The sequence below is a fragment of the Meleagris gallopavo genome, chromosome 8, assembly GCF_905368555.1.
Source record: "Meleagris gallopavo chromosome 8, MGAL_WU_HG_1.1, whole genome shotgun sequence".
Lineage (NCBI taxonomy): Eukaryota > Metazoa > Chordata > Aves > Galliformes > Phasianidae > Meleagris > Meleagris gallopavo.
In genome coordinates, this window is record NC_139411.1 from 31,915,327 (window position 1) to 31,939,356 (window position 24,030).

Here is a 24,030-nt window from a genome sequence, read left to right on the forward strand (position 1 = left end):
TTTGCTGCTCGATGTGCCTCATTGCTGAGACTCAGCCATTTTAATCCAGAGCAAGTTTCTGAGCTTGTGTTTCTAGTCCTTAAGTGTCACCTCAGGATGTCTACCTGCTCTGTCTTGCTCCCTGTTGCCCTTCTCATTGAACATCTCCTGTAGGTCCACTTCACGTGTCCTCAGGGCCACTGCGTGTGCTCCTGGCTTTGGCTTTGCTGTTGGGTGAGGTCTCTTCTTCCTCACAGAGTGTTGGACCGTTTTCTGAGAGAGCTTCTTGTTTGTCTCTTCAGATCGCTGCCATTCCGTCTTTATTGGCAGAGGCTGCCAAGGAATGGTGAGGTCACCGTCCTGAAGATGTTCCAGTACAGCAGAGATGTGGCACTGAGGGTTGTGAGCAGTGGGTACGGTGTGGTGGGCTGGGGTTGGGGATCATTGAGAGCTTTTCCAACCTTCGTGATTCTAGCAGGCCCTTTGGGATTTGCCAGATGTACTTTTTAACATAATACAGTGAGATTTAGTTAATTATAATAAATAACAGGAACGCCCACTGCAGATGAGTGCTTGTAGTAAATGGGAGGATAAGCTGCTGTCAAAGATATCAGTGAGAACTTTGCTATTGGTTCAAATTATACGTTGTGTTCAGTGCTTGTGAATATGTGTTGTAGCAAAGCAGTAAATACATGTTACATATTCTCTACCCTTAATAAAGCCTTGCTGATGTAGGCATTCTTCAGAGCTTTCCCATTATATCTTTGAGAGGAGGAGGATTTTCTGTGCATAAATTATATAAATTAGTAGTATCACTGGTAATACAATGCTCTTTCTTTCTTCCATTTTTCTTCCCTGGTTTTGGCAGCAATAGTTTACAACAGTAATGGAAATTTAAGGAGGTGACTCCCAAAAATGTCATTTAAATACGGGGCTTCAGATAAAATTTTAGATGATATTAAATACCCATTTCAGAGCTTTTCCACGATAAAATGGGACAGGACGGGGTGGGTGTCCTTGTATCTAACACATGTGGAACCTGTATGCACAAACCCTCTGGATTTGATTGCAGGGGGAGCAGTGCCAAGCACTCGTAGATCCTGGAATTGAGGACATCACCATGATTTATGGAGTCTTATTACTAAAAACGACACTTTAATAGTCTCTGCAGGGATATTTTTTTGGTTGCTTTTTATACTCATATGAATATGAAAGTTTGGTGCCTGGCCAACAGACAGCAAGCAAATGTGGAAAAAGATCCCTCTCATTGGAAGAGTGTGTTAGCATTTCTGTTGGCCTACTGGCAGCAACGCTTAACCTTGCTTATGCTGTAATGTATTACTGTTTATTGAGTACACTGTAAAACTAAAATAGAGCATTTCCCTCCTATCCAATAGTTCTGAGTCACTCTTTTATTGTGTTTTAATTTCCACTTACGATTTTGTTGGCTGGTAAAATATTATTTGTTTTGTGTTTTTTGTTCCTGAAACATTGACAGATTGATTCAGAACAAAGTGTTTCAAGTCAGCAACCGAAAAGCCAACCTTTAACTCACTGGTTGCCCAGTTTTGAATGAGAACATTATGTTTTCTGAGCTGAAACTTTGCCATTTACGTGCACAAGCGGTATACTTGCTTGATTCTGAGTCTTCCTTTGCACATTTATTGGGGTAAAACTATGAAAGACACTTGTTATTTTTTTCTTGTTTGCTGATTGTGGATTGAGATGGGAATTCAATTAAAAATCACAACATAGTTGTTTTACATAGTAACTTTGTTTAAAAATAATAATAATAAGCAGAAAAATCTTTTGAACTTTCTATCAAACTTATTAAAATCAGAAAGCGTGATCATGGTGTTGTTGCCCTGAGTGGAGGATGTTTCTGGATTAGCATAATCCTACAAGATTTAAAAGATGTTGTGATTTAAATTCTGCCTATGTTTTCTTCACTTGACTTCCCCGTACAAGTTACTGTTGTTATTTTTCTCTTCCCCACGTCAAATGAGTTAATTGTTGACTTGCATTAGATTCAAACCAAGAAAACATTCTCTTTTCACATGTAGCCTTTAATGGCCAGAGGCTGCTTTGTCATTCCAGTAGACTCTGGTACAATGCAGTGACTTTGCTGAGCTCAGCAGTGGGAATAAATGCTGATTTCTGCCAATGGGTCGTAGTGAGTTCAGGTCTTAATACAGGTTATTTTGAGATGCATTTGAAGTACGTTTTGTTTTTAAAAAGAGAAGTTATACAGATTCAGTAGTTTATTAAACATTTATTTTGCTCCTCATCCCTAATTAGCAACATGGGCAATTTTAATTGGAGAAAACCAACATGCTTTTGTAGATCTTGTCCCACGAGACCAGTGTATGGAACTAGGCTTCTTCCTGTGCCTGGGAGTCAGGAAAAGGAGAAGATAAGAAAGGTTGGAAACAACTGCCAGAACCACCCATCCCCGTGTCATCTCCAAGATGGGACCACGACAACTCAATGCCACAAAATTTTGGAACGAGAAAGTTCCTAACGTTCTTGTGTGCTACCATAGGTATTACCGATGTGTGCTTAGTGAAACCATTGGCTATCTCATTACTTGCAGTATGGTTGTGTTAGGACATTATCCCCAGAGCTAGCCATCAGAGCAGTTTGCTTGCTCTTTGTTTGACTGTTGGCATAAGATGTAAGCTGGTGGCTATGCTGATCTTTTGCAAGAACTTTTTTATCCCAAGTTGTTTTAGAGAATGGCTGTAAATGTTGTTTAAACACCAGGGCATCTTAAGAAGACAGATGATAGGAGGTCTAAATGGAATTTTATTCTAATTTATCAATGTTTTTCTATGTAATCGGATATCTTCATCTGCTTTCTATTCTCTTTATGTTGTAGAAAAAGCAAGGCCAGCATTTTCTTTTCAAGCTGTTAGCATAACAGCCAGGCATTCTGTAGGCTTCATGCTTTCCAGAGCTGGAACAGCAGGAGGAGGAGGAGGAAGAAATAGAGATAATTCATCAGGAAAAGAATAAAGGGTATTTTGCACTTGGAACTGAATTGAGATGAGGAGTCAGCGAGGCAGTGTTAGCACGGTTTGTTCCAAATGACAACAGAGAAGCCTGGGCAGGGGCCAGGCCATCTGATGGTGGTGACAAACCTGGTGGGGCTGGAGGAATGCTGGGCTGGTTGTTGGGGCTTCAGCTCTGTGCACCACTGGGAAATGCTCCCTGGAAAGTCTCTCAGAGTGAGCTGGGAACTGGTTGTGAACATTGTAGTGGCAGGGTTGTGTTTTCCTTTCAATGCGAGGGTTGAAATACGTTCATGGTCTGGAACATGAACTTTAGGGAGATAAACTGGAACATATGGAGGGGATGTGGAGCAAGTGAGAGGGGAAGGTGTGAAATGCAGTGAAACACAAATTCAGCAAGGCACCTGCGTTTATGGATCGTGGTAAATAGCAGCAGTGATGGGCTTATGGGCAGAGGAGAAGGGACCACATGGTGGGCAGAATTCCATCAGGCTGGGGCAAAGGAGCCATCATTTCACCCAAAAGCCTGAGGAGGAGCTGCAGAGGTTTCCCTGGCTGCCTAATTCAAACCTAACAATGCTTTGGGCTGCAGAAGAAAGTCTTGCAGAGAGGAGCAGAGCATCAGGGCTGGCATTTGCTTGCAGACTGGCTTCAGTTTTCTTTACAACTTTTGGCAGCAGACAGGAATCTTTCAGAGTGGTCATTGCTGTTGTGGTGGCTGATAGACAGCGAAGACTCTTCAGAATTAATTTTCTGTGTTTTAAGATATTCCAGCCTCTTTAGGATGCGATCAAAGGGGTTTGTTTTTATATTTCCCCACAGGTGTTCATCTTTTTCTATGCAGAGGTTTATTCATTACTCTGTGGTTATGGATTGCTCAAGTCTTAGATCAAGCAGAGTGGAAGAAGTATGTATAATCTAATTTACTACTTGATATAAAAAGTATTTCATGTCTGCTTTTTTTTTTTTGTAAGAACAAATTTGATTGATTTTCTTCACGAGAACTCTGAAAATGTTCGTTCATTTGTACTTGCATACCTTTCAAAAGCTTTGAACTTACAGCTTAATAACCTGGTGAACACAGCATGAGAGGTGAAAATGTTGTGTGTTGAAGATGCTTTCTGGTAAATGCATACTGCAATACCACCAAACACGATGCTGCCAATGAAAAAAGTGAGGCCTAGCGATGGGAATGCAGCTCGTGTGCTGAGCCTGGGCTTTGTCTGGACTGCTGTTGACGTGGCTCTTTTCCTCTGCTCAGACAGACGCTGTCACGGGGAGCTGGCAGGGGTCCGTGTGCTCTGAAAAGAGAAATTTGTTTTGTTTTGGCATTAGGAGGCCGCACTCATGTGACACCGCTTTGGCTCAGCGCCTCTGGGCTGCGTTTGGTCACTGTCGCGGCCGTGCTTTGTTACAGGGCTGTTGTAATGCTGTGGTCATCTGCTGAGACCCAGGAAATCCCATTTCTCTTCTCTGGCCGCCATTTTGCCCAAGCTGCTGCAAGTTTTGTACCCTAATCAGGTCAATGGGAGTTTTGTTACAAACTTAAACGGGGTCAGGCTTCGTTCTTTGGCTTTTGCCTGGCAGTAGCTATTGGAGCCAAAACATTAGGGAAGGCCATGTGGGTTGGTGTGACTATGGTCTGCCAAATCAAGGCTCCTTGTTACTGCACATATAGATAATATTTAGTGTGAATGTCAGCTTCGTTACAGATGCAGAACTAAATGCTTGGCCTTTGAATTTAATGGGAGTTTTGCCATTGATATCAAGCAAGCCAAATTTTCTTCCAGAAAATGTTGATAATATATCTGTGAGACATCTGTGGTTGAAAGAATTATGGAAATAGCTTGTTTTCCAAAAGCAGAGTAAGCCCTCCTGTGGGGTCAGACCTGCTTACGGTTTCCAGAGGCAAGCAGAAGAGTAAATGTTAGATAATGAGTGATCTCTTGATCCTGAATTTGTTTGCCTCTGTTGAAGAAAGCAAATACAATCTTACATGTTGATTAAGAGAAATAACTGCTTTATTACTTTTCCTATGTTCTCATTAACTGTTGCTCCAACTGAGATAAGTTCACATCTTTTATTTCACCTTAATTTTGAAAGTTTCCAGAAGGATAACTTTATGCTCTTTCCTTTGATAGTGGTGGAGCAGACTGCAGCTTTTGGAACCATTTTGCAGTGTGTTAGGAAGGACGGTATGGTCGTGACAAATGAAATCCAGTATCTATTATTATGAAGTAATTACTTCAATTAAATTTTTTAGAACCTCTGAAACAAGAGGTGAACTTAGTATGTTTGCACTGTACGTGCATAAAAGGTAATATCTTGCTTTAGACTTCAGAAAAACATTGCATGGGCTAAACTGTTGCTTATTTTTACAACTTACACACACTCAAAGAACTACTGAATATCTGTTTTACCTAATTGTTATTTCTACGCTCCTTTCAGTTACTTTCAGTTGTCCTTTATTGAGTAAGTCATGAAGAAGAATTATACAAGCAGGGCAACAGTTCCAGCCCTTGCAGTGTACGATGGCTGGTAGGGATCTGCTGCAGCCCACCTATATGGGGTGAGAATCACTCATGTGCTATTGTGCTGCACGCAATCTCTAGTTGTAAAACCATGCTCATTGACATCTGAGTGTGAGTGGGGAATACAGAGACCAGATTCTGTTCTGTTTTGGGATAAAACCAAACCAGATACTCATCCTTCAACCTCCCCTAATGTACAAGTTCAGCACTGTGTCCATTCTGCTTCAGTTTGGAAAACTGGGCCGAAGTTTTAATTGTGCTTGCAGAGGCTGAGGGGAGAGTGCCCAGAATGGGGGATAAAGGTCTGAAAGAGGAGGAATAGCTGAGTAACAGGTCAAAAATTGGCTTCTTTCTCCTACACATCTTATTGTTCAGTGGGTTTAGAGTCCAGCAAACTGTTGGGAGACTTTAATTGTCTGTGGAAAATGTGATTTCCTTGGTCGAAATGGCAAGAATTTTTCTAATGCTTTACAGATTTTAATAATGCTTCATAATTAAAATTAAAATTGTCTTACATGTAGCACAGCACTACTTACAGGGTAGTATTTGCTACCGTTAAAGCATATCCAGTGATAGAGATCAAGCTAAATAATACCAACCAGTCTTGTTTTCTCTCCACTTATAGAAAATGAGATTGAAATAAGAGCAAATCACTAAATGGAAAAGGTAAAGGTATGTATATGGTAACAAAAACACAATAGATGTGGGTATGATCTGTTCCTTTATACACAAGAAAACGTAGCTTCTGTTTCCTTTTGGACTAAATACAAAATGGTGTTGTTTGCAGTGGTAAAGGAAAAAAAAGAAAATATCTGAATCGGGATGAGGGATTTAGATATCAGTGCTTCAATATTCCCCCTATTTTCAACAGGAATAGAGAGGAGCTGAAGCCTGTGGCATTGTATAGCTGACTGGTGCTTTCTGCCCGTTGAAGTGTTCTTCCCATGCATGCTGCACTGGCTTTTGAGAATTTGTGGGGGAATTTGTCACTAGGTGGCAGAATTAGACTGTATTAGTACTGCCATTTTTTATGATTTGTCCGCTTGGCTTCTTTATAGTCCATAAATGCCTCTATGACTATATCAAGCATTCAAAAATATTTCGATTTTAAAACAATTTCTAATAAACACAGCTCTTTCAGAGGAGCGATTTTGTGGAATAGCAGGTATAGCCTGTTGGATATATTTTTATAGAAGTGTGAGTAATGTTTCACTTTGAATTTGTGATTACTCTGCTCTTTGCTCCTGCATTTTATAAGTATGTTAGTGCTCAGATTTGCAGATGACCTCTAAATTGAGAAATGTTTGTTCTTTGGTATTTTCTGAAGATGCGTAATATTCAACTTTTGCTTTGACAACATGTACAGAGGTATTCATATGCACAAGTGTCTCTCCCTGTCTCTAAGTGCCATTTTTCATGCAAAAATGTCTAATACATAGGAAAGTTGAGGTTACTCATTTGTACCAGTGTGACCTCTGGTATAGTCGCTGCTGCTCTGGTGTAAGAATGGCTTCTGCCTCGTTAACTGAACCCTTCTATGAGGGACGTTGAGCAGGCATGAACGTGCCCTGCTGACTGGGGTGGTGGCAACGGTAGTATGCATGTTCTGATTTTGATTTGTGACTTAGCTTCTATTGAGAAAAATCATTGTGTTGCCACATAGGTTTGGCAGATGTGTCAGTATGGGAATGGTGCTGCAGAACTGGAGGGCATGTGATTTGGAAGGAAAAGGGTTAAGTTTTGAAAGCTTTGTAGAAATATTTCTGATGCCTCGCTATGCACTGAAATGTTTGGGATGTTTGATGTTCATATGAGATGTTCTTTTCTGCTTTAGAGGATATCTATGTGTCATGTAGTAGGTGGCTGTGAACCAAGAACGTCCTATAGAGTTAGTTTTAAGGTCAGTAAAGGAGCTCCTATTATATATGTATTCCCTACTAGTAAATACTACAGATCTTAATTTATAAGAACATCCTTACCTCAAGGATTCCTTGGACAGATTTAAGAAATAGGAAGGCTCAAATAATTTAATGTTTTCCAAGCAGATGTAATGGAAATCACATAATTTAATACTCAGATTAGCTAATATGGGCTATAATTATTATGTAGATTACAGTAGTCTCCAAAGGTCTCTAGCACAGTTTTAAAGGTGAAAAATATAATGTTACTTGATTGTGTTTCTACTTCTCCCTTCCCTTCTATTTCTTCCTGATATTTTTGGTATGTTGGAAGTTTGAGGATGTGGGTACAAAGAAAGCTCTGAACTTTTCATGCAGCCATTTTAGGTGTTTTGGAAGAAGAATGTAATAATGATAGCAGAATCCTTTCTATCAGATACAGACATGCATGTCCTTTCCTGGGGCTTTTTAGAAAGCATTTCTATCACTTTTCAAGTGTCTAAGACACCGGTTGATGAAAACCTTGCCTCAAACATGTACTGCATTAAAAATGCAGCTGAAGAGGTGCTCAGTGGGAAGGCACCAGCTAGAGAAGCAATGTTAAACAAATAGAAGCAGGAGAACTTCTGCAACTGGCAGATGTTCAGCTATCAGGAGAATAATATTAAATTCATTAGTGATGAAAATAATAAATAGTTTTCTTTTCTAATTAACGCTCTGAGGCTTGAGTGATGTCTGCTTAGAATCAGGCAACTCATTTTCAAGTTTTCCAGAAGTTCTAATTCTGAATATTGTCAAGAAACCAGAGCTTGCTTAAAAATAAAAAATACTTATAAAGTATTACAGCATAAGTTGTAGCCCTTGTCCAGATAATAACAAGCAACATCTAATCCCTGGCATCATCTAAGCAACAGATTTTGTTTACAAATTCTTGCTTGTGGCTGGGCTGGAATAACTATGGAGAAGCCACTACACTGCTAGGTAAATTGTTGCAGAGATTAATTACTCTAGTTAAAACATACGCCTTATTTCTGGTGCATAGTTCATTATCTTCTGTCTCCAACCTATGCCTTTGTCTTCTGCATTGAAGAGCTGAGATCTCATCATGAGTACAGTCCTAGAGTGACAGAATCATTTGAGTTGGAAGGGAGCTTTGAAGGCCATCTGGTCCGATTCCCCTGCAAGGAATGAGGCCATCTACAGCTCTTGTTTAGTCTCTGTTTAGATTCTTTCTAACTATATTTAAATTTCTTTGAAGTGCAAAGCAAAAATCTCTTTAAGTAGTTTTGCTGTAGGTTGATTGCATCTCAGGTTGCATCCATGCGAGTTGATAGCAATTCTCTGCTTGGTTTAACTTCCAGAAAGTCTTCATGTAACATGTCATTTTCCACTAATATCTACAGACTGCCTATATATGTGTATGTGTGTTTGTATGTGTTTTTGTGTGTGTATATATATACATCTATATTCGTGTAAACTAAATAGCACAGGAAGTATAATTCAAGCCTGAAATAATTTGTTGCTCCAACTGTTGGATTTTTTTGTTTCTGACTGACATTCAAAATATTTCAGTTCTGTTTTTTAAAATACCGTCCACATATTATACACAATAAAACGGTAGGTTTCTAGATTGTATTCAGCTAGATAGAGGTTCAATAAATCAGAAAACAACTGCTCCGTTTGAAGGAAGTTTTCTTTTCCTCTTTGGTAAAGTACAAGAGAATTCTGTTTAAATGAAGCATGCAATTTTAATCAGTTGTACCCTAAAAAAAAATAAGACAAACAGCTGCTGCTTGTTAATTACTGAGTGTCTTCACCAATGGACTCATCATTTATTTGCTGCTTTCAGTGCAGCCTTAAATTCTGTAAATAAAGGTGCTATTGCCATGCTGTGTGACTGCTTGTACATTTGCAACAAAGCAGCTCGGATAATACATGGAGAATTTATTTCAAAAGACAGTTACGTGACCTTCACCCTCACAGATTCGTTGTTTTCATCTAATGATCACGTTTCCTGTGAGAGGTCAGGTTTTATGAAACCAAGAGAAAAGCATATTTAATATCCCTAGCTGAAAGCTGAATTTCTTGATAATAATTATACCAAGCTGTGAAGATTTCTCACTCTGCTGAAAACTTCTCGTGTAGAACCATGGGCCCATGTGGATTGGAAAGGACCTCCAGGTCACCCAGCCCGGCCTTCTGCTCAGAGCACATCCAGGTTGCTCAAGGTTGTTCACTTGATCTCTGAAGCTCTCTGGAGATGGAGATGCCACAGATTACTGCCTCTGCCCACAGGAAGCCCAGGTTCTAACTGCTCTAGCTCTTGGCAAGCGTGGTGAAATCTACAGGGCTCACTGCAGCATGTGAAGGTACTTCTAATTAATTTATTTTCTTAGCCCTGACGTCTTTAATCACTAGTTTTGTATCCATCCCTTACTTTGGGTTTTGAAATGAATTGGCTCTATGAATCCACACTGATGGCTCCTTGGGTGGCCTTTATAAGGAAATTTTTCAGAGATGTTTCAAGGAAAATATTAGACTTGAAAGCCATTTTTAAGCTCAGGTAATATTGATATTAATAGGAAAATCACAATAGCGAGCAGAAGTAGGTAGCAATCATTGCAAATTATTGTCCAGTTAGGCTGTATCAGTGATTTGAGACTGGAAAATGCAATTTGTTTGGTTCAACTTGTTCATCTACTAACTTGGTATGCTACTGGCCACCTTTCATATTAGAAATCAAGAAGGAAAAGGGATCTAAGTGTTCTGTACCTGTAATTTGTCTGACCCTGTCTTCACCTTCAAATCTATTGTTTGTGTCCCATTCAATCAGCACATGCCTTTTCCATCTTTAGCCTTGTCTCCTTTTTTTTTTTTCTCCATAGCTCTTCATTTCATGATGTTTATTTCCTACAAGTTGTCTGTTACTTTCATTGACAGCTCCTCTTTTAGGCTGAGATATTGTCCTGCTGCCCCTTTCTGACCACTGGGTGTTGAGGGCTACCCAGGAGCTCTCCCTTGGCCTCGAATGGACACGTCTAAACATGAAATAGAAGAGTTCAAGATGTTTGGTGCTTAAAGTTTAAAAAAAAAAAAAAAAAAAAAATCAAAAAACAAACAACAAAAAACCACAGTTTATCCTTGTGACACATTCTTAGGGGAAGTATAGCCCAGTTCAAACAAAGCTTCGATTCAACTGTGCAAAACTTTGTTCCTTCCTTTTCTTTTCTGTCTTCCTCCCTTTTCTCTTGCTCCCCATCACAAGTAATTTTAGCACTAAGCAGTACCTCCACTCTCTGTTGTTGCATTCTTATTTTTAGTTCGCCCTTGCCTCTAGGTTTCTTCTTCAGATTTTGGATTTGCAGCTGTTATTTGTCTTTTTATTGTCTTTATTTGTCCTCTTCAAGCAAGGAGAGGCAGCTGTGTGCCTCTCCAGGTGACTCTGGGACTGTACCAGTGTTGGGTATTTACCTGAAAGGTACCAGCTTTGGGTTGCCTAGCTGGTAAACACTGATAACTATAAAATGAAAAATCCAAACGTAAGGTCTAGTTTAGTGCAATAAAGCAAAGTTACAATTAATTGTCAATTTCCAGGATGCAAGCACTTTATTTGATCATCTGTTGTCTTTTTAGAGCATTCTTAAAAGTTGCTGAAGCCATTTCAAAGTCACTGTAGAAGATCACACGTGAAGTATTTTCTCATGTTTATAATACAAGCCCTGAGCAAAAATTGGAATGCTGTATGACATGAAGGACTGCTGACTGATCACTGTGATATAGGTCCTGTTGTTTGGGTAAGCAAGCTGGAAACCACAAAATATTAGAATATTGTATTGTGAAATATGAAGACTGACATGCTACCAAAGGTAGGTTATTGCTGTGCTACTGAAATGAATTTGCCCAACAGTATTTTTTGGGGAAAAAAAAAACATTTGTTCTGTATTTTCTATAGGAGATCCAATGAATAGAGAACAGCTGCTTCAGCTGTTGGTGTGAATGATGAGTTGGGAACCTGCAATGCTTTGCAGAAGGGACAGGAAATGCCCAGGTCTAATGTAGCAGGTGTTAAATAAAATAAATAGTGTTAATTTAGGTTATTTTCATTACAAATAATATTACAATGGTAATATTTATATAATATCTCTATATGTTATTTACATTATAATTGCCACAATAATGTTATCATACTATAAATGACATGTTATTGTGCTCGTTCAAATTTCATTTATCAGTATATTCTGAGACTGTGTATTCTTTTCTCTTTAGCTGTTAACAGTTAACTTATCTGAAACATACTCTGTAACCATTTTCTCTTCCCACTGACTAAAATTAACAGATGAGCATTTTAAATCTCTACACAATAGGTTTTCTCTGCAGGTATTTTCCTGTTAATTCTCTTTTTTCTTTTTTTCTTTTTTTTTTTGAATGCACGTGAAGGTACACATCCTGATAAATGTTTTACTCCTCTGGTGGCTGTTTCTCAGGAAGGACACAATAAGTGGTTCTCCTTTTTGTTATCTTATCCAATGGGATTTAACTTCCATTGTTTTGCCCTTGTACTTAGATTAAAAATATAGATCAAGGTACAGTGGGAAAAATACGTACTCTATATACGTCTAATATAGCTATTTGGTTATTAAATGTTACATTCACAACAATCTTTTTACTTTTTAAAAAGAATTCCCTAAGTGACATGGCTTCTAAACCTTCTAAAAAGTTATCAAGGCATGATGAATGCGCATCCATAATAGCCTTTTCAACATCTGTTTTACTGAAAAAGTCACATAGAAAGAGGGAATTTTTTTAATGAGTTTTATCATCAACTTGTGAAAACATTGAAGGAAAAGCAAACAGGCGAGTGACCATCAGAGGAATGAAAGTGAAAAGGTGTATCGTATTTATAATACCTGTGTGATGCATAGAGACTATACAACACATAAATATTGCCATAAATATATAGAATTACATTAAAAGCTGTATTAAAATATATATTTCTGTTACTTCAGGTCTTCTAGTTTTCCTCCAACCTGACTGGAGCTGCCTGAACTGACGGTGAAGTTGGTTGGCGTTGGCTTGTAGGCTGTTGGGAGAGGATGGTGATTTCCAGGCAGACAAGAGGTAATGAGTAGAGGAGAAATGAAAACATACATCAGGAAACTGTGTGCCTGAGCTTCGTGTCTCTATTGTGGAGGAAACTGGGATTTTGTAACAAAGTCCCCGGTTTCTGGGCTATTACCAAAGGCCATCACCATCCCGTACATAAAATGGCATCGGTGTGCTGGTCCTATGCTTTTACCTGCAGACTCAGCTTCTGGCGTTTGCGGTTGTCTCTTACTCTATAAAGCCAAAGAGATACTGATTGCTGCATTGTTTGACACCTATTCAACCCTAATGGTTGGCAATCGCAGAACTGATGACTGTGGGGAGCCTGACAAACCTGACAGCCTCGGCAAGCCTGTATTTTAATCCTGTATTCCTTCTGATTACTTTTTTACTATTTTGTCTTTTTTTTTTTTTTTTTTTTCTTTCCTTGGGGCTCTGCTCATCCATACCAGTCATTTGTCCTTTGTGCAGCTTGGTGCTCCTCTGTAACACGTGCTCATGTCCTTGTGCTGTCCTCATCTCTCCTTATCTGGTGGGACTGCTGCTCAGCTTCTGTAGGGCTTTCCACTGGAGAATGCATCTTTTGACTGACTTGCTGTTGATTTGTCCAGTATTTTTGTAAACACTGTGGTTTTACTGTGCAGTTTCATGCCCCACAAGTTCCTGTGCTGTCCTGTGTGTTGTTTTGAAAAATGGAGTAGGAGGGAACACTGCTTTAAGATTTCTTTCATGCCCATCATTCTTGGACTGCTTACAGTGTTCCAGCAACAGGCAGGGCTCACCATAAATGCTTTCTTACATAAATTACCCTAAAGCTTATAAGCTTTCTAAGTGCGTTGTAGAACAGGACAGCTACTTTTGCTGCCTAAAGTACACTTCTTAAACTGTGCGTTTGATTTCTGACTAGTTTACCCATCCAGCCAGGATGGATGAGCAGAATGCATGGCGAGCCTTCCACACCACTCCACCACTTCCCATTCCCCCGTGGTGTCAGCAGGACCAGCTACCTGGGGAGGATGGGCAGCACTCACACTTACAGCTGAATTTCCCTTATTTATTTTCTTTACTGCCTATTTAGTAAATTGTATCAATGGCAGGCTAAGCTGGTGTAATATTATATTTTGAGTCGCATTGTGCTTTGGTATATCCAAGACAAGAAGCCTTTTTATGGGATTTTAACTGTAATGTAGCTGACACTTTGCATATTCATTTCCATGGCAGTTGGTCTGCTTCCTGGTGGGATAAATACGCCCTTGCACCGGGAAAAGCGCTGTGATAAATACAAATTATTTCTCGTTTGAAAAGTAAACAGAAAACTACAACTATTGGTAACTGGTGCTTGGTTTTGAAGTGATTGACACAGGAATTTTATTTGTCCAAGCAGTGCATTGAAGATTCATTAGTTGAGAGAGTCCTACAATTTTGTTAATTGTAACCTCTGAGAGATGACAGCAGATCATTAAGCACCAATCAGATTTGGGACTAATATACAGAACCAGAAAAGATACGTGTCTCAGGAAAAAAGAAAAAGGGTTTCTACATCAACACGGTGAGGTTTTTGGAACATCTGTTCAGCTAGCAGGGGAAAAATTCTGATTACATTGAGGACTGTGTGCTAGAAGGGCATCAAGTTGTTGCCTGCAATAGCAGGAGATGGGATGTGATGACCTTAAAGTTTTCTGTAAGTCCAGAATTGTTTAATTTTTAGTATACATGTGTGTATGTATATATGTACATATATGTATATATCAACATATAGTATCATGTGAAAAGTGCAGTGGGATAAAGGGTGGTAGCAGCAAAGTTAACGCAATCATCTGATGTTTTCATAATTGAGAAAGTAAGGAATATAATAATCTCAGTTCTTCAGCATTATTATTAATATATTATGCAATCTCATACAATATTAATATTAGTATTATACCAATATATTAAAACTATTAATATTGTATTATATATTAAAACCTTAATGTTAATACTATTAATGTATATTACATTGTACGTAATACATGCATTCTAAAGTACATACAATATTTTACATGAATATTATATGGTTCTCTTGCACAGTATTTTTATTACTCCAATCAAAAATTATTTTGCCTATTTCCATTTCCTGACATGGATTTGATTAAAGTTTTAAGAACAAGAATGATTTCAGACTAAATTAAGAAGTGGGAGATGCAAGGAGCACCGGTGTGACTGGTGGAGCTAATGGTGTTGTTTAGGGCCCCTGAAGCACACTAAAAAGATGATAATGAAAATGCAAGATAGTCTGCTGCTTTATAGAATCACCAAGACTGGAAAAAAAACTCTGTGATCATCCAGTCCAGCTGCTCACCTATCATTCACCTATCACCAATATTTCCCACTAAGGCATGTCCCATAATATAACATCTAAATGTTTCTTGAGCACCTCCAGGGTTGCTGCTTCGAGGCAACAGGTAGGAATGGAAGGAGGAGTGGTGGAATCTGGGGCTGAGGAGAAGCTCTGTGCTGTGACGTGGCCGAGTGGAGGGACAGGCAGCCTAGGGGGACTGTGGCCCATCTCCATCCTTGGAGGTGTCAAAGGCCAAATGAGGCACACCCCTGAGAAACGTGGTCTGACTGCAGGGTTAATGCTGCACTGAGCAGGAGCTGGGCTCAGGACTCCTTGGGTCCCTGCCAGTTTTGATGCCCCTATGATTTGGCACTTCTAGATGTTCACTGAAGAAACAGCGCAGAGTTTAAGACCTTACTCTTTGTGCTCAAGATAATGCTTGACTGGAGAGCTGTTGGAGACACTGAACAGCTGGTGAGAGCTGTTCCACATGCACACTCTTGACTATATTGAGGCAAATCAAAGAACTATCACAGAATCCCATCTGCTGGTTTTATTTTAGTGCCACTAACCTCCAGCAATAGGCGGTACAGAGATGCAGGAACAAGCCTCTGGAGAACAAAAGCATCTTAAATACGTTTGCTATTGAAGTATGTAAAGGGTGTTCTAAGAATGTACCCAAATAGAAAGAAACCTATTTTCAGAGCCGCAGTTGTCTCTTTTGAGATAGAGATCTAACTGCATGTCCTTAAGTTTTCGATAGTTTCCAGCTGACATCTGGAGACATAAAGATAAGGTCCTTGCACCAGATCAGGAGATGAGAATTCAGTAGGAAGAAGGCTGGTGTCTGGTGTAAATTTGGGTGTTGTAATGACATTCCCGTTTGGAACCACTGGGTAGTTAAGGCAGTGGGAGAGTCAAGAGCTGAGCATGGATCTCTTGGCACTTGTTTTTGTGCTCTTATCACTCATCTTTCTGTCCTTTGAAGTGAGGTGACCCTCCGAGGGATTTCAGAAAGCTACGAGCAGTACATCAAGCTTTTGAAATATGTTCACAGTGTTATTCCCTGTCTTTTCAATGTCAGGTATTTTCACATCCCTCGTATGCTGCCATCAGGCTACCACGGGTACATTTTTACTCTTACTTGTCAGAAGTTTACACGGTAGTGAATACGTTTAAAATTTTCTGAGCGGTGACAACGATGTCCTGGGTTTGCAGCAGAGTTGTTTTTTTTTTCCTGTGTTTTTGATGTTCAGCCTCGTAGTACCCGAGTCCCTGAGATCACAAGGTTCTTCCTGGGAAGCTGGAGGTCTGCACGTCCTGTAGCTCCTACTGGCTGCAGGTAGAGGACATTGTCTCGTTACTGAATGGGTAATTAATGGTGGCTGTAAGGTAGGCGTCATCTACACATTTTGCATTATCCTGAATGCAAAGAGTTTAGTCTCTTACATTTGCGTTAGAATCATAGAATGGCCTGGGTTGAAAAGGACCTCAAAGGTCATCTAGTTTCAACCCCCTGCTACAGGCAGGGTCACCAGCCACCAGCCTTGAGTCTCTTGCAGTGGGACATTTCTGAATCCTCTGGATGAAGTAGTGTTGCTGCTTATTGGACTCTTACTTGCTTGAAAAGACAGTGGAAGTGATGTGGTTTCAGAAAACTAAAGAACAGTGAAAATGTTTAAAAAATGGTGATGTGTATGAAACCTGGTAATATTATAGGAACAATCAGAATAACCTCTACGACAGTGATGCCCTTCACTGCAGTGGTTCTGTAATTAGATCTCTCCTTTTTAGCTGTATTTCATTAGTGGGAAAATAATAGTTCTTTAATAGGGAATGGGGGATAAGGGAATTTGTCGTATTAATAGCTGATAAAGGATTTGAGAGGGGGCCTAAAACTGGAGCTTTGATATTTTCTTTTACCTGTGGTCGTCTATGAAACAAGAGACAGGCAGAATTGTCTTGTTTTGGTTTCGCATCAGAGACACAAACATGCGTAAGTGAGCAAAATTGGGCATACTTAGTAATGGCTCAATAAATATTAGCAAACGGGTGGCACAATTTAATCAGCACGGTTGCAGTTGATCAGGTGCTGAAAAGCTCTGATTGAGACTGCTGGGAGGCTAAATGAAAAGCTGAAGATTCGGAGATAAGGATTCATGGACATAATGCTATTATAATTGGGGATAGTAGAGAACGTAAAGCACTGAGGAATTAAATTGATGACCTGTAAAACAAGCTTAGATGAAGAAAAAATCAGACTGATAGAAGCTTCTGAAGGAGTGCAGGCAGAGCACGGGGCAAGAGAAGACAGTCTGTTGGATAAGCTTGTCCCTCTAGTAAACTAAAAGTCAGTATTTCTTATCCAACATGGTGTTAATGCTCATCTTCAGATTTTTCAGGGAGATGTTTCTTCGGCTCAAATCATGATCACGATTCTGGTGAAGCAGAGTGTTCTGCTTTAGGAGCAAAGGATATCCAAGGTATCAGGGCATTGAGTATTCCTTCAGAAAAGCATAGTAGACTTCTATTAACTTGATTTATCTTTGGGGGAAAAAATATGTGTTCATCTTTTTGGCTTTTAGAGTGGGAAAAGTCATTTGCAACTCTACCAGAAAAACAATTGGATATAAATTACCTGGGGTCATTCAAGACAAAATTTTACTTAGCTCTGTCTGACTGTGACACTGATGGGGAGGTGAAATGAGTTCCTTCTATTGAATTCTACACAGAAAAAGGCACTGTTCATTTTAAAGTAAAAACATTGTTTCTTTTCTTTTAGCTTAGCCTAGTATTAAATAATATCTTAATTTACTTTAAAATATTGAACTGTTTTATGTAGAATATTTTCCTGTGCCACGCACTCATTCTAACTCATAATGCAACACATTAAATAGAGGAAATAATGTTTTTATGTCGAGGGAATCTTAATAGCAGGCCATATTGATTGCATGGAAATGGAGAAATGGTGAATAGCTGTTACAGATGAAGAGTAGTTGTGTCGTTATTAAATTTGCAGAGTGGAAAGGCAGCTTAGAAGGTCGTAGGACAGGAAGCTTTGGGAATGGGATGTCTAAATGTTGAGTTGGCTCATCTAATGCACCACCATGTATTTGATGATTTCCTTTATGCTATAGCAGAAAATAATGCTTAATGCTCTGCGTTGCCCCAACATGTTCTTTATTTGCTCTCAGCTCTGCCTGTGTTTGCAGTTTGAGGACAGTCAGTGTAGCCAATGGCTTTTTTCTCAGTGAGGTGTTTGCATTGGTTTAGTTGATTTTACCCTTAGCACATCCCACATCCCATACTTTTTCAGTTCTGTTCAACAGAAGGAAAATGCTTTCGCAATATCTGCATATACAAACAGCTGCGATGTGCCAGTGTAAGGTAGTGTAAGCAAAGACCTGTTGGATACTCTTGTTTTTCCTTGATGTGTGAACTTAAAGCAGTAAGACCTTACACAAAAAAGGATGCCCTTTTCTCTTAGCATGTTGTATTCTTGTTGAGAAAACTCTTGCATTTTCTTAACCGTATGGTTAATTACATAGGCAAAACACCAAATATAATTAAGAATGTGCTTCTGGAGAGAGAATACTTAATAACAAGCAGGCAGCTCAGCTATTGAATTCTCAGATTGTGTTCGCTTGAAGGAACTTCAACTGGAAGATCCCACAAGGAATGTGTACCTTAGTTAAAATACGCAACATTGGTGAAAAACAGAGCAAAGATGGTGAGAAGCCAACTAAGGTTGGCTGAAGGGTTTGTTGTAAACGAATGGCTCGTACAAGCAGCATGCTGGCGTTCCTGCAGAGCCACGCAGTCTGCCATGGCATATTGAGCATTAAAGTTATTTGCAGTTCTTACAACTGCACCTTTTCGAACTAAAGGATGCTTTGTGTTTTTCAGACAAACTCTTTTGCAAATAGAATGGTATTCTGACTTCAGGTGTATTTAATTACCTATTTATTTTTTCTTTTAAAGGGGAGGAAAAAGAGAAAATGCTGGAAATGAACCAAATCTTTGTTGCGATGATGCCATTGGGAATTCTACTTCTGATCCAACTAAATTCAAGGAGCTCAAAACTTACGTCAACACGCTTTCTTTATGTTAATACTTCTCTCTGGAGGGAATCTGTTGAAAGGGGCAGCTGCCTGTGATGCATGGGACAGCTTACATCTCTGCATAGGGGGTGGTACACTTATCTGGAAGGATGGGCTGTGTTAGTGTTCCTGAGTTTGAAAAACTGCATTTCAGAAAATGCCTCCGGGATAAAGAATGAATTCCTTTAATGATGCAAGGTAAGTTGTTGTTAAATTAAAGAGCTGTTATTTGATTGGACGTTATTCAAAGGTGATTAATACTGTATACACAAATGATCAGAAAAAAATCAAAATTGAAACTAAGCAAAAAGCCACATTTCTGTTTGGAAAAGCTCTTAAAATATACTGTGGAATTGGAAAAAATCATGCTACTGTGATAATTGATAGCATTAAAAAAATCTGTGAATACTAAAACTGAGAGATTTGATGGGGAGGAAGAGGGTAAACATGCAATTTTCTTCTTGTTTGCTGCGTCTTTATTCATTTTTCTGTTGTGGTGTTTTGTACTTACTGTTCTATTGATTAGCATAATGGCAGCATTGTTGTGTGCTGCTTTAGGGACAGCACATTGTGTTCTCTGGAACAGGGACTGTCTGGATCAGGAGTGCTGTGTCTCCTGCTGGACATGGAGGAGGCTGAAATATGCCTATGGGTGAGGAGACATCGGCACGTTCTGTTCAGCTCTTGCCCAAGAGGAGAAATGGATCACCTCAAAAACCTGAGGACTTGGAGGATGTTGTCGTTCTTGAAGGTAATAGAAAAAAATGGTAGACCTTTACTGAGCACAGAGATAGATGAATGCATTACAACAGGGCTTAAAGCCTGTGCTGACAGTGCTAAAAACCAGATGCCATGGGTCCACGCATTGAGCGGCCATCACAGAGCAGCAAATGTTGAATTGCACAGTGGTTTATCTGTGGTGATTTGTTTGCTTGCACTGCCTGTAAGAATGTGAAACCATTCATCTGGTTTTCACAACAGAATTTTCCATCTGCATGTCTTATCAGGAAGACACTAATTTAATATGAAAAGATGCCAGTCAGCTCCTGCTCACATCCTATGGGAAAATCTACACCTAACAAAGGAGGCGTTTTGATAGCTTGGTTTTGCTTGCTTTCTTTTTGGCCTTTAGTATTTTGTGCTCGAATATGTGTAAAGATAATTGCATATCTCTATTTGCAAGGATTCCAGATTGTACTGCTACTTTATATACTTCCCTCTCCTCACTTTTACTCTAAAAAATCACCTTGCAGTGTGTCAGTAAGTACCTGTTGTTGGTTCCAGGGCACGGTGGTTATTTTTACAGGATGTTTGGTTTTGTTTGTGTTTCAAACAGAAAATTGGGATATCCCAAAAATCAGAACTCCCAAGTGTTGACCACGTATATCACAAGACAGTAATTCCTTTAGAGATAATATGTACCTGTCATCAGCTTATTTTAGAAAAGCGTTAACAGTTAAAAAAAAACAGGACAGATATTTTCTAGGTGGTGATCAGCCTTCAGTAGCTAATTTGCAGCATGTTTAAATGCATCTACTTTTTTGGATTGCCCCTTCTTTGAGAAAGATCAAGTATTAAAGAAAGCAGGGAGCATTTTGGTTATCGATGCTTGGTCGCCCCTGGGGAGTTCTGCTCCCACCCAACCCATGGCCAATGGATGGCCTTTGCCATCTCCTTCCAGCAGCAGAGGTGGTACTGGGCATGGTGTCTTCTGCTCTCCATTGACTCAGGAATGCAGCACAGGTATGGGACACAAATCAATGAGAACATCCAGGCATTTTAATCAGGCATTTTAAAACCACACTGCTGCTGGTAGTGGGGCCACCTAGCAGTGTTTTCTGTATCTATCGTCTTCTGTCTTTCTCCATATGTGGAAAAGTTTGTTGTTTCTTTAGTGGGGAAGAGACTCTCCAACATCGAACTTGTTTGCAGCATCCCCAGAGAAACGTGTGAGCTGTGCTGTGTGTTGGATTCAGAGATGGGATGACTGATTGTGATTATAGATGCATGTATGGACATTTCCAATTCTGCACCTTTAGGACTACACAGGAGTTTAAAACTTAAGTTTCAGGTTGGCTTTAAAGCTTTCAGACATTTAAATTTTTTTATTTTTAAATCTTCTGTATGGTTCAGTAATGAGATCAACAAAAGCTGGTTTCCCCCATACGCTGAAGTTGGAGGTATGTAATGTGTCAGTCTGTGTTTTAAAGTGGAAAACATTTTTTATATGAGACTGCTGGAATATTGCTTTTCAACAGGCTTTTCTTAGAAATCAAATGATTTCTATTCAGCTCATTTCCTTTTTTTTTTTTTTTTTAAATCCAGTGTGGTACTTAAATAACGTGCCTGACAATACACACTGCAATGGGAAATAATATAAAAACAAAAGCGTATTTATGCAAGTCATGCTAGGCTTCCTCTAGAAAAATATTACTTGAATGCTCTTCTATAACATCTCAGTTGCAGCACAGTGACATATACCTTTCTTTGTAAAATCAGTTTCTTCTGCTGCATCAGGAAATAATATTGCTATTGCAAATACAAAACATATTCTAATTTTAGTAAAATCTTGCAACCACTTCTCTGCATATGCTTTATTTTTTTTCTTTACAATGCCACAGGTTTCACTTCTCAGATTTCTAATTATTACTCCAATGTATACATGCTAAGTGGTGCCATTAAACATTCGAATTCCTGGTGCAAATAGCTACGAGGTAATTTTCAGTCATTTAATTAAGTCATTACCTTTGACTATTTACAATTTCACCTTTTCAGTGGTTATCAGAAAGTCTTTGATGCAGCATGATCACTTGCTATTCTAAAAATGGAGCGTTTGAACAAGGGAATTCAGGTCATACTCTGCTGCGTGCAGCGGTGTCCCTTCTCCCTTCCCATTTAATGCACATGTTACTGTTGCTGGGAATGAGTTGAAGCGTTTTAAATACAAAATATCTCAACTACTAAAAAATCTTCACCTAAAAGTTCTCAATATTACCTGGAAATCTTGTTTTCAACCTCATTTCCAAGCCTAGGATCAGCTGACATCTTCCTGTTGTAGCAGTTCTCCGTATACAGATCACCTGTGGCAATAGTGTGGCTACTTGTTCTCTTGTGCTTTATTTTGCTATCCATCAACAAATTAACTATGGTTTATTTAAGTTTATTTAGTTTATCTGTAAGCACGAGTGCTATGTTGCTAAAATGGGGAATAAGTGGGAAAATTAAATACAATTACTGAAATGATATTCAAGTTCCTATTAATGCTTTTATTTTTGCTTAAAAAAAAAAAAAAAAACCACAAAACTACAGGCATTGAAGAAACTAGCCTATGTAAGGTAAGAGCTTCTTCCTCCTCTGTTCCAACTGGTATTTGAAAGTTGTTTCTATTACAGCATATGTGAAACAGTGGTGTTCAGCAGTGCTACTGAGAAGGTACCAAAGAGATCAGACGTAGCGTTGGCACATACCAAAGAGATGAAGTTCTGTCTTCATGTCTTAAGCTAACTAAAGGTGATGTTCTAAAATACGTATTTTTGATTTCAAAACTAAGAAACCCAGAGCAACATTTTAGAAGTTAAATACATAACAGTAGTAAATACGGAAAATACAGTTGATAAGCAGAGCAATGAGGCAAGAGAAAGTAAGTATAATAGTTGATTATTTTTTTTTTTAAATGTTAATTCTTTGTCATGCTTGGCTTCCCCCCACCCCTTACATGTAGTGTGTCTTCAGTCTAAGCAGTACAGGTACGCAACATAGTGAGATGGTACTACCTCACATGGCATAAGTCGAGTTAACTAATCACAAAGGCAATGACACTGGAAGGCCTGATATCTGCAGCAGTATGTGCTAGCCACGTTGTCTGAGGAAAACGAGGTCAAAAATACAGTTTTGAGATACATACAGTACTTCTTCACGAAGAGAACTTGTCCAAAAGAAAGACATCCTCTTTTAGCACAGATTTCTCGACGATTTCAAACAGTAATGTGAAAACTGGAATTACAGTACAACTGCTGACGCTGAGAGATACTTTGGTAAATACCACTGGGTGCAGATATCAGGCATTTCACCATGTTCCAGATGGTTTCCCCTGACATACGTAGTCAAGAGTTTGCTATGAACTACAGAGATTGAATTTTCTACGCATTTGATTTATCCATGAGAATCAGCGCTCCTTATAGATCAAAACTAAACACCCTATATAGGACCAAGAGAGCAGAGTTATTCAAGTTCACTGAAATATTACAAAAAAAGGCTTCCTTTTTAGGAAAACTCAGCTATGGTAAAAATATCTACTACAGTGCACTGCACTGTAATAAATATTCAACATAAATTAATAATTTACAAGTACCTGAGCAAGTATACAGAGCACCATAGCACAGCACAGCACCAAAGGCAGTAGCTCAGAACTCTTAAAAAATAATGCTGTTTTAAACATTAAAAAGTCTAAGTATTGTCATAAAAATGAACTCCGGCTGGAGTTGAAAGATAGTGCAAACTTCTGTCTTCACTTTTTAAAATAAAGGTGTCCAATTTCCTCATCATTTCACATCATCAGCAGCATTGCTGGACCTGGGTACCGGCGGTGGATGCTTGGGAGCAGGTCTGTTGGAAAGAGAACAAGTTGTTACTTCATCTTTTGTTAGGTCTCCGTGCCAGCACTGTGCTCGAGTCACGAAGAACAATGGTAGCACTTCGTGGTGAGGGCTATCCAAGCTGACTTTGGGCAATGCTGTGGGGCTGAGGCAGTCACCCTATGTACCTCCACGCGTCCTACAGGCATGTGCATCATGACACACAAGTGGCACAGCAGCCTCCTCCTCTGAGCTCAGGTGTTAATTGCTGCCTGGCCAGGGGATAAGCTCAGTGTTTCAGGTATTGTCCTTTGTTTCTTCAGTGCTCATCAATTCAGCATCCCTTCAAAAATGCTACTCTGCATCCCAGAGTTTGAAACAATGGAAGCAGTCAGCTGGACATGCTATTACTTTCAGATTACCCTACTAGAAGACTCGGCCTGGAGCTTAATCAAAGCACCCTCTTAAATCCTTTTGCTGGAAGCATTAGAAAACTAACTTGACTCTATTTTCTGAG

The 24,030-nt window shown here is 39.3% G+C and overlaps 1 protein-coding gene and 1 long non-coding RNA gene across 4 annotated transcripts in view; one reads left to right on the forward strand and one right to left on the reverse strand.

Moving 5' to 3' along the window:
- The first annotated feature begins 11,052 nt into the window (after positions 1 to 11,052).
- Positions 11,053 to 22,242, forward strand: LOC116216905 (uncharacterized). The gene is made up of 4 exons (XR_014884617.1): positions 11,053 to 11,213; positions 12,426 to 12,537; positions 18,821 to 19,137; positions 19,526 to 22,242. It is a non-coding gene; the product is annotated as an uncharacterized LOC116216905 (long non-coding RNA).
- Positions 22,185 to 24,030, reverse strand: part of ADAM12 (ADAM metallopeptidase domain 12) — a 169,155-nt gene continuing 167,309 nt past the window's right edge. For all 3 annotated transcript variants that reach the window (XM_085229126.1, XM_085229125.1, XM_085229127.1), the window contains one exon: positions 22,185 to 23,544. In XM_085229126.1, coding sequence (XP_085085252.1) covers positions 23,494 to 23,544 — 51 coding nt within the window. In that variant the 3' untranslated portion in view covers positions 22,185 to 23,493. The remainder of the gene's footprint in view (positions 23,545 to 24,030) is intronic.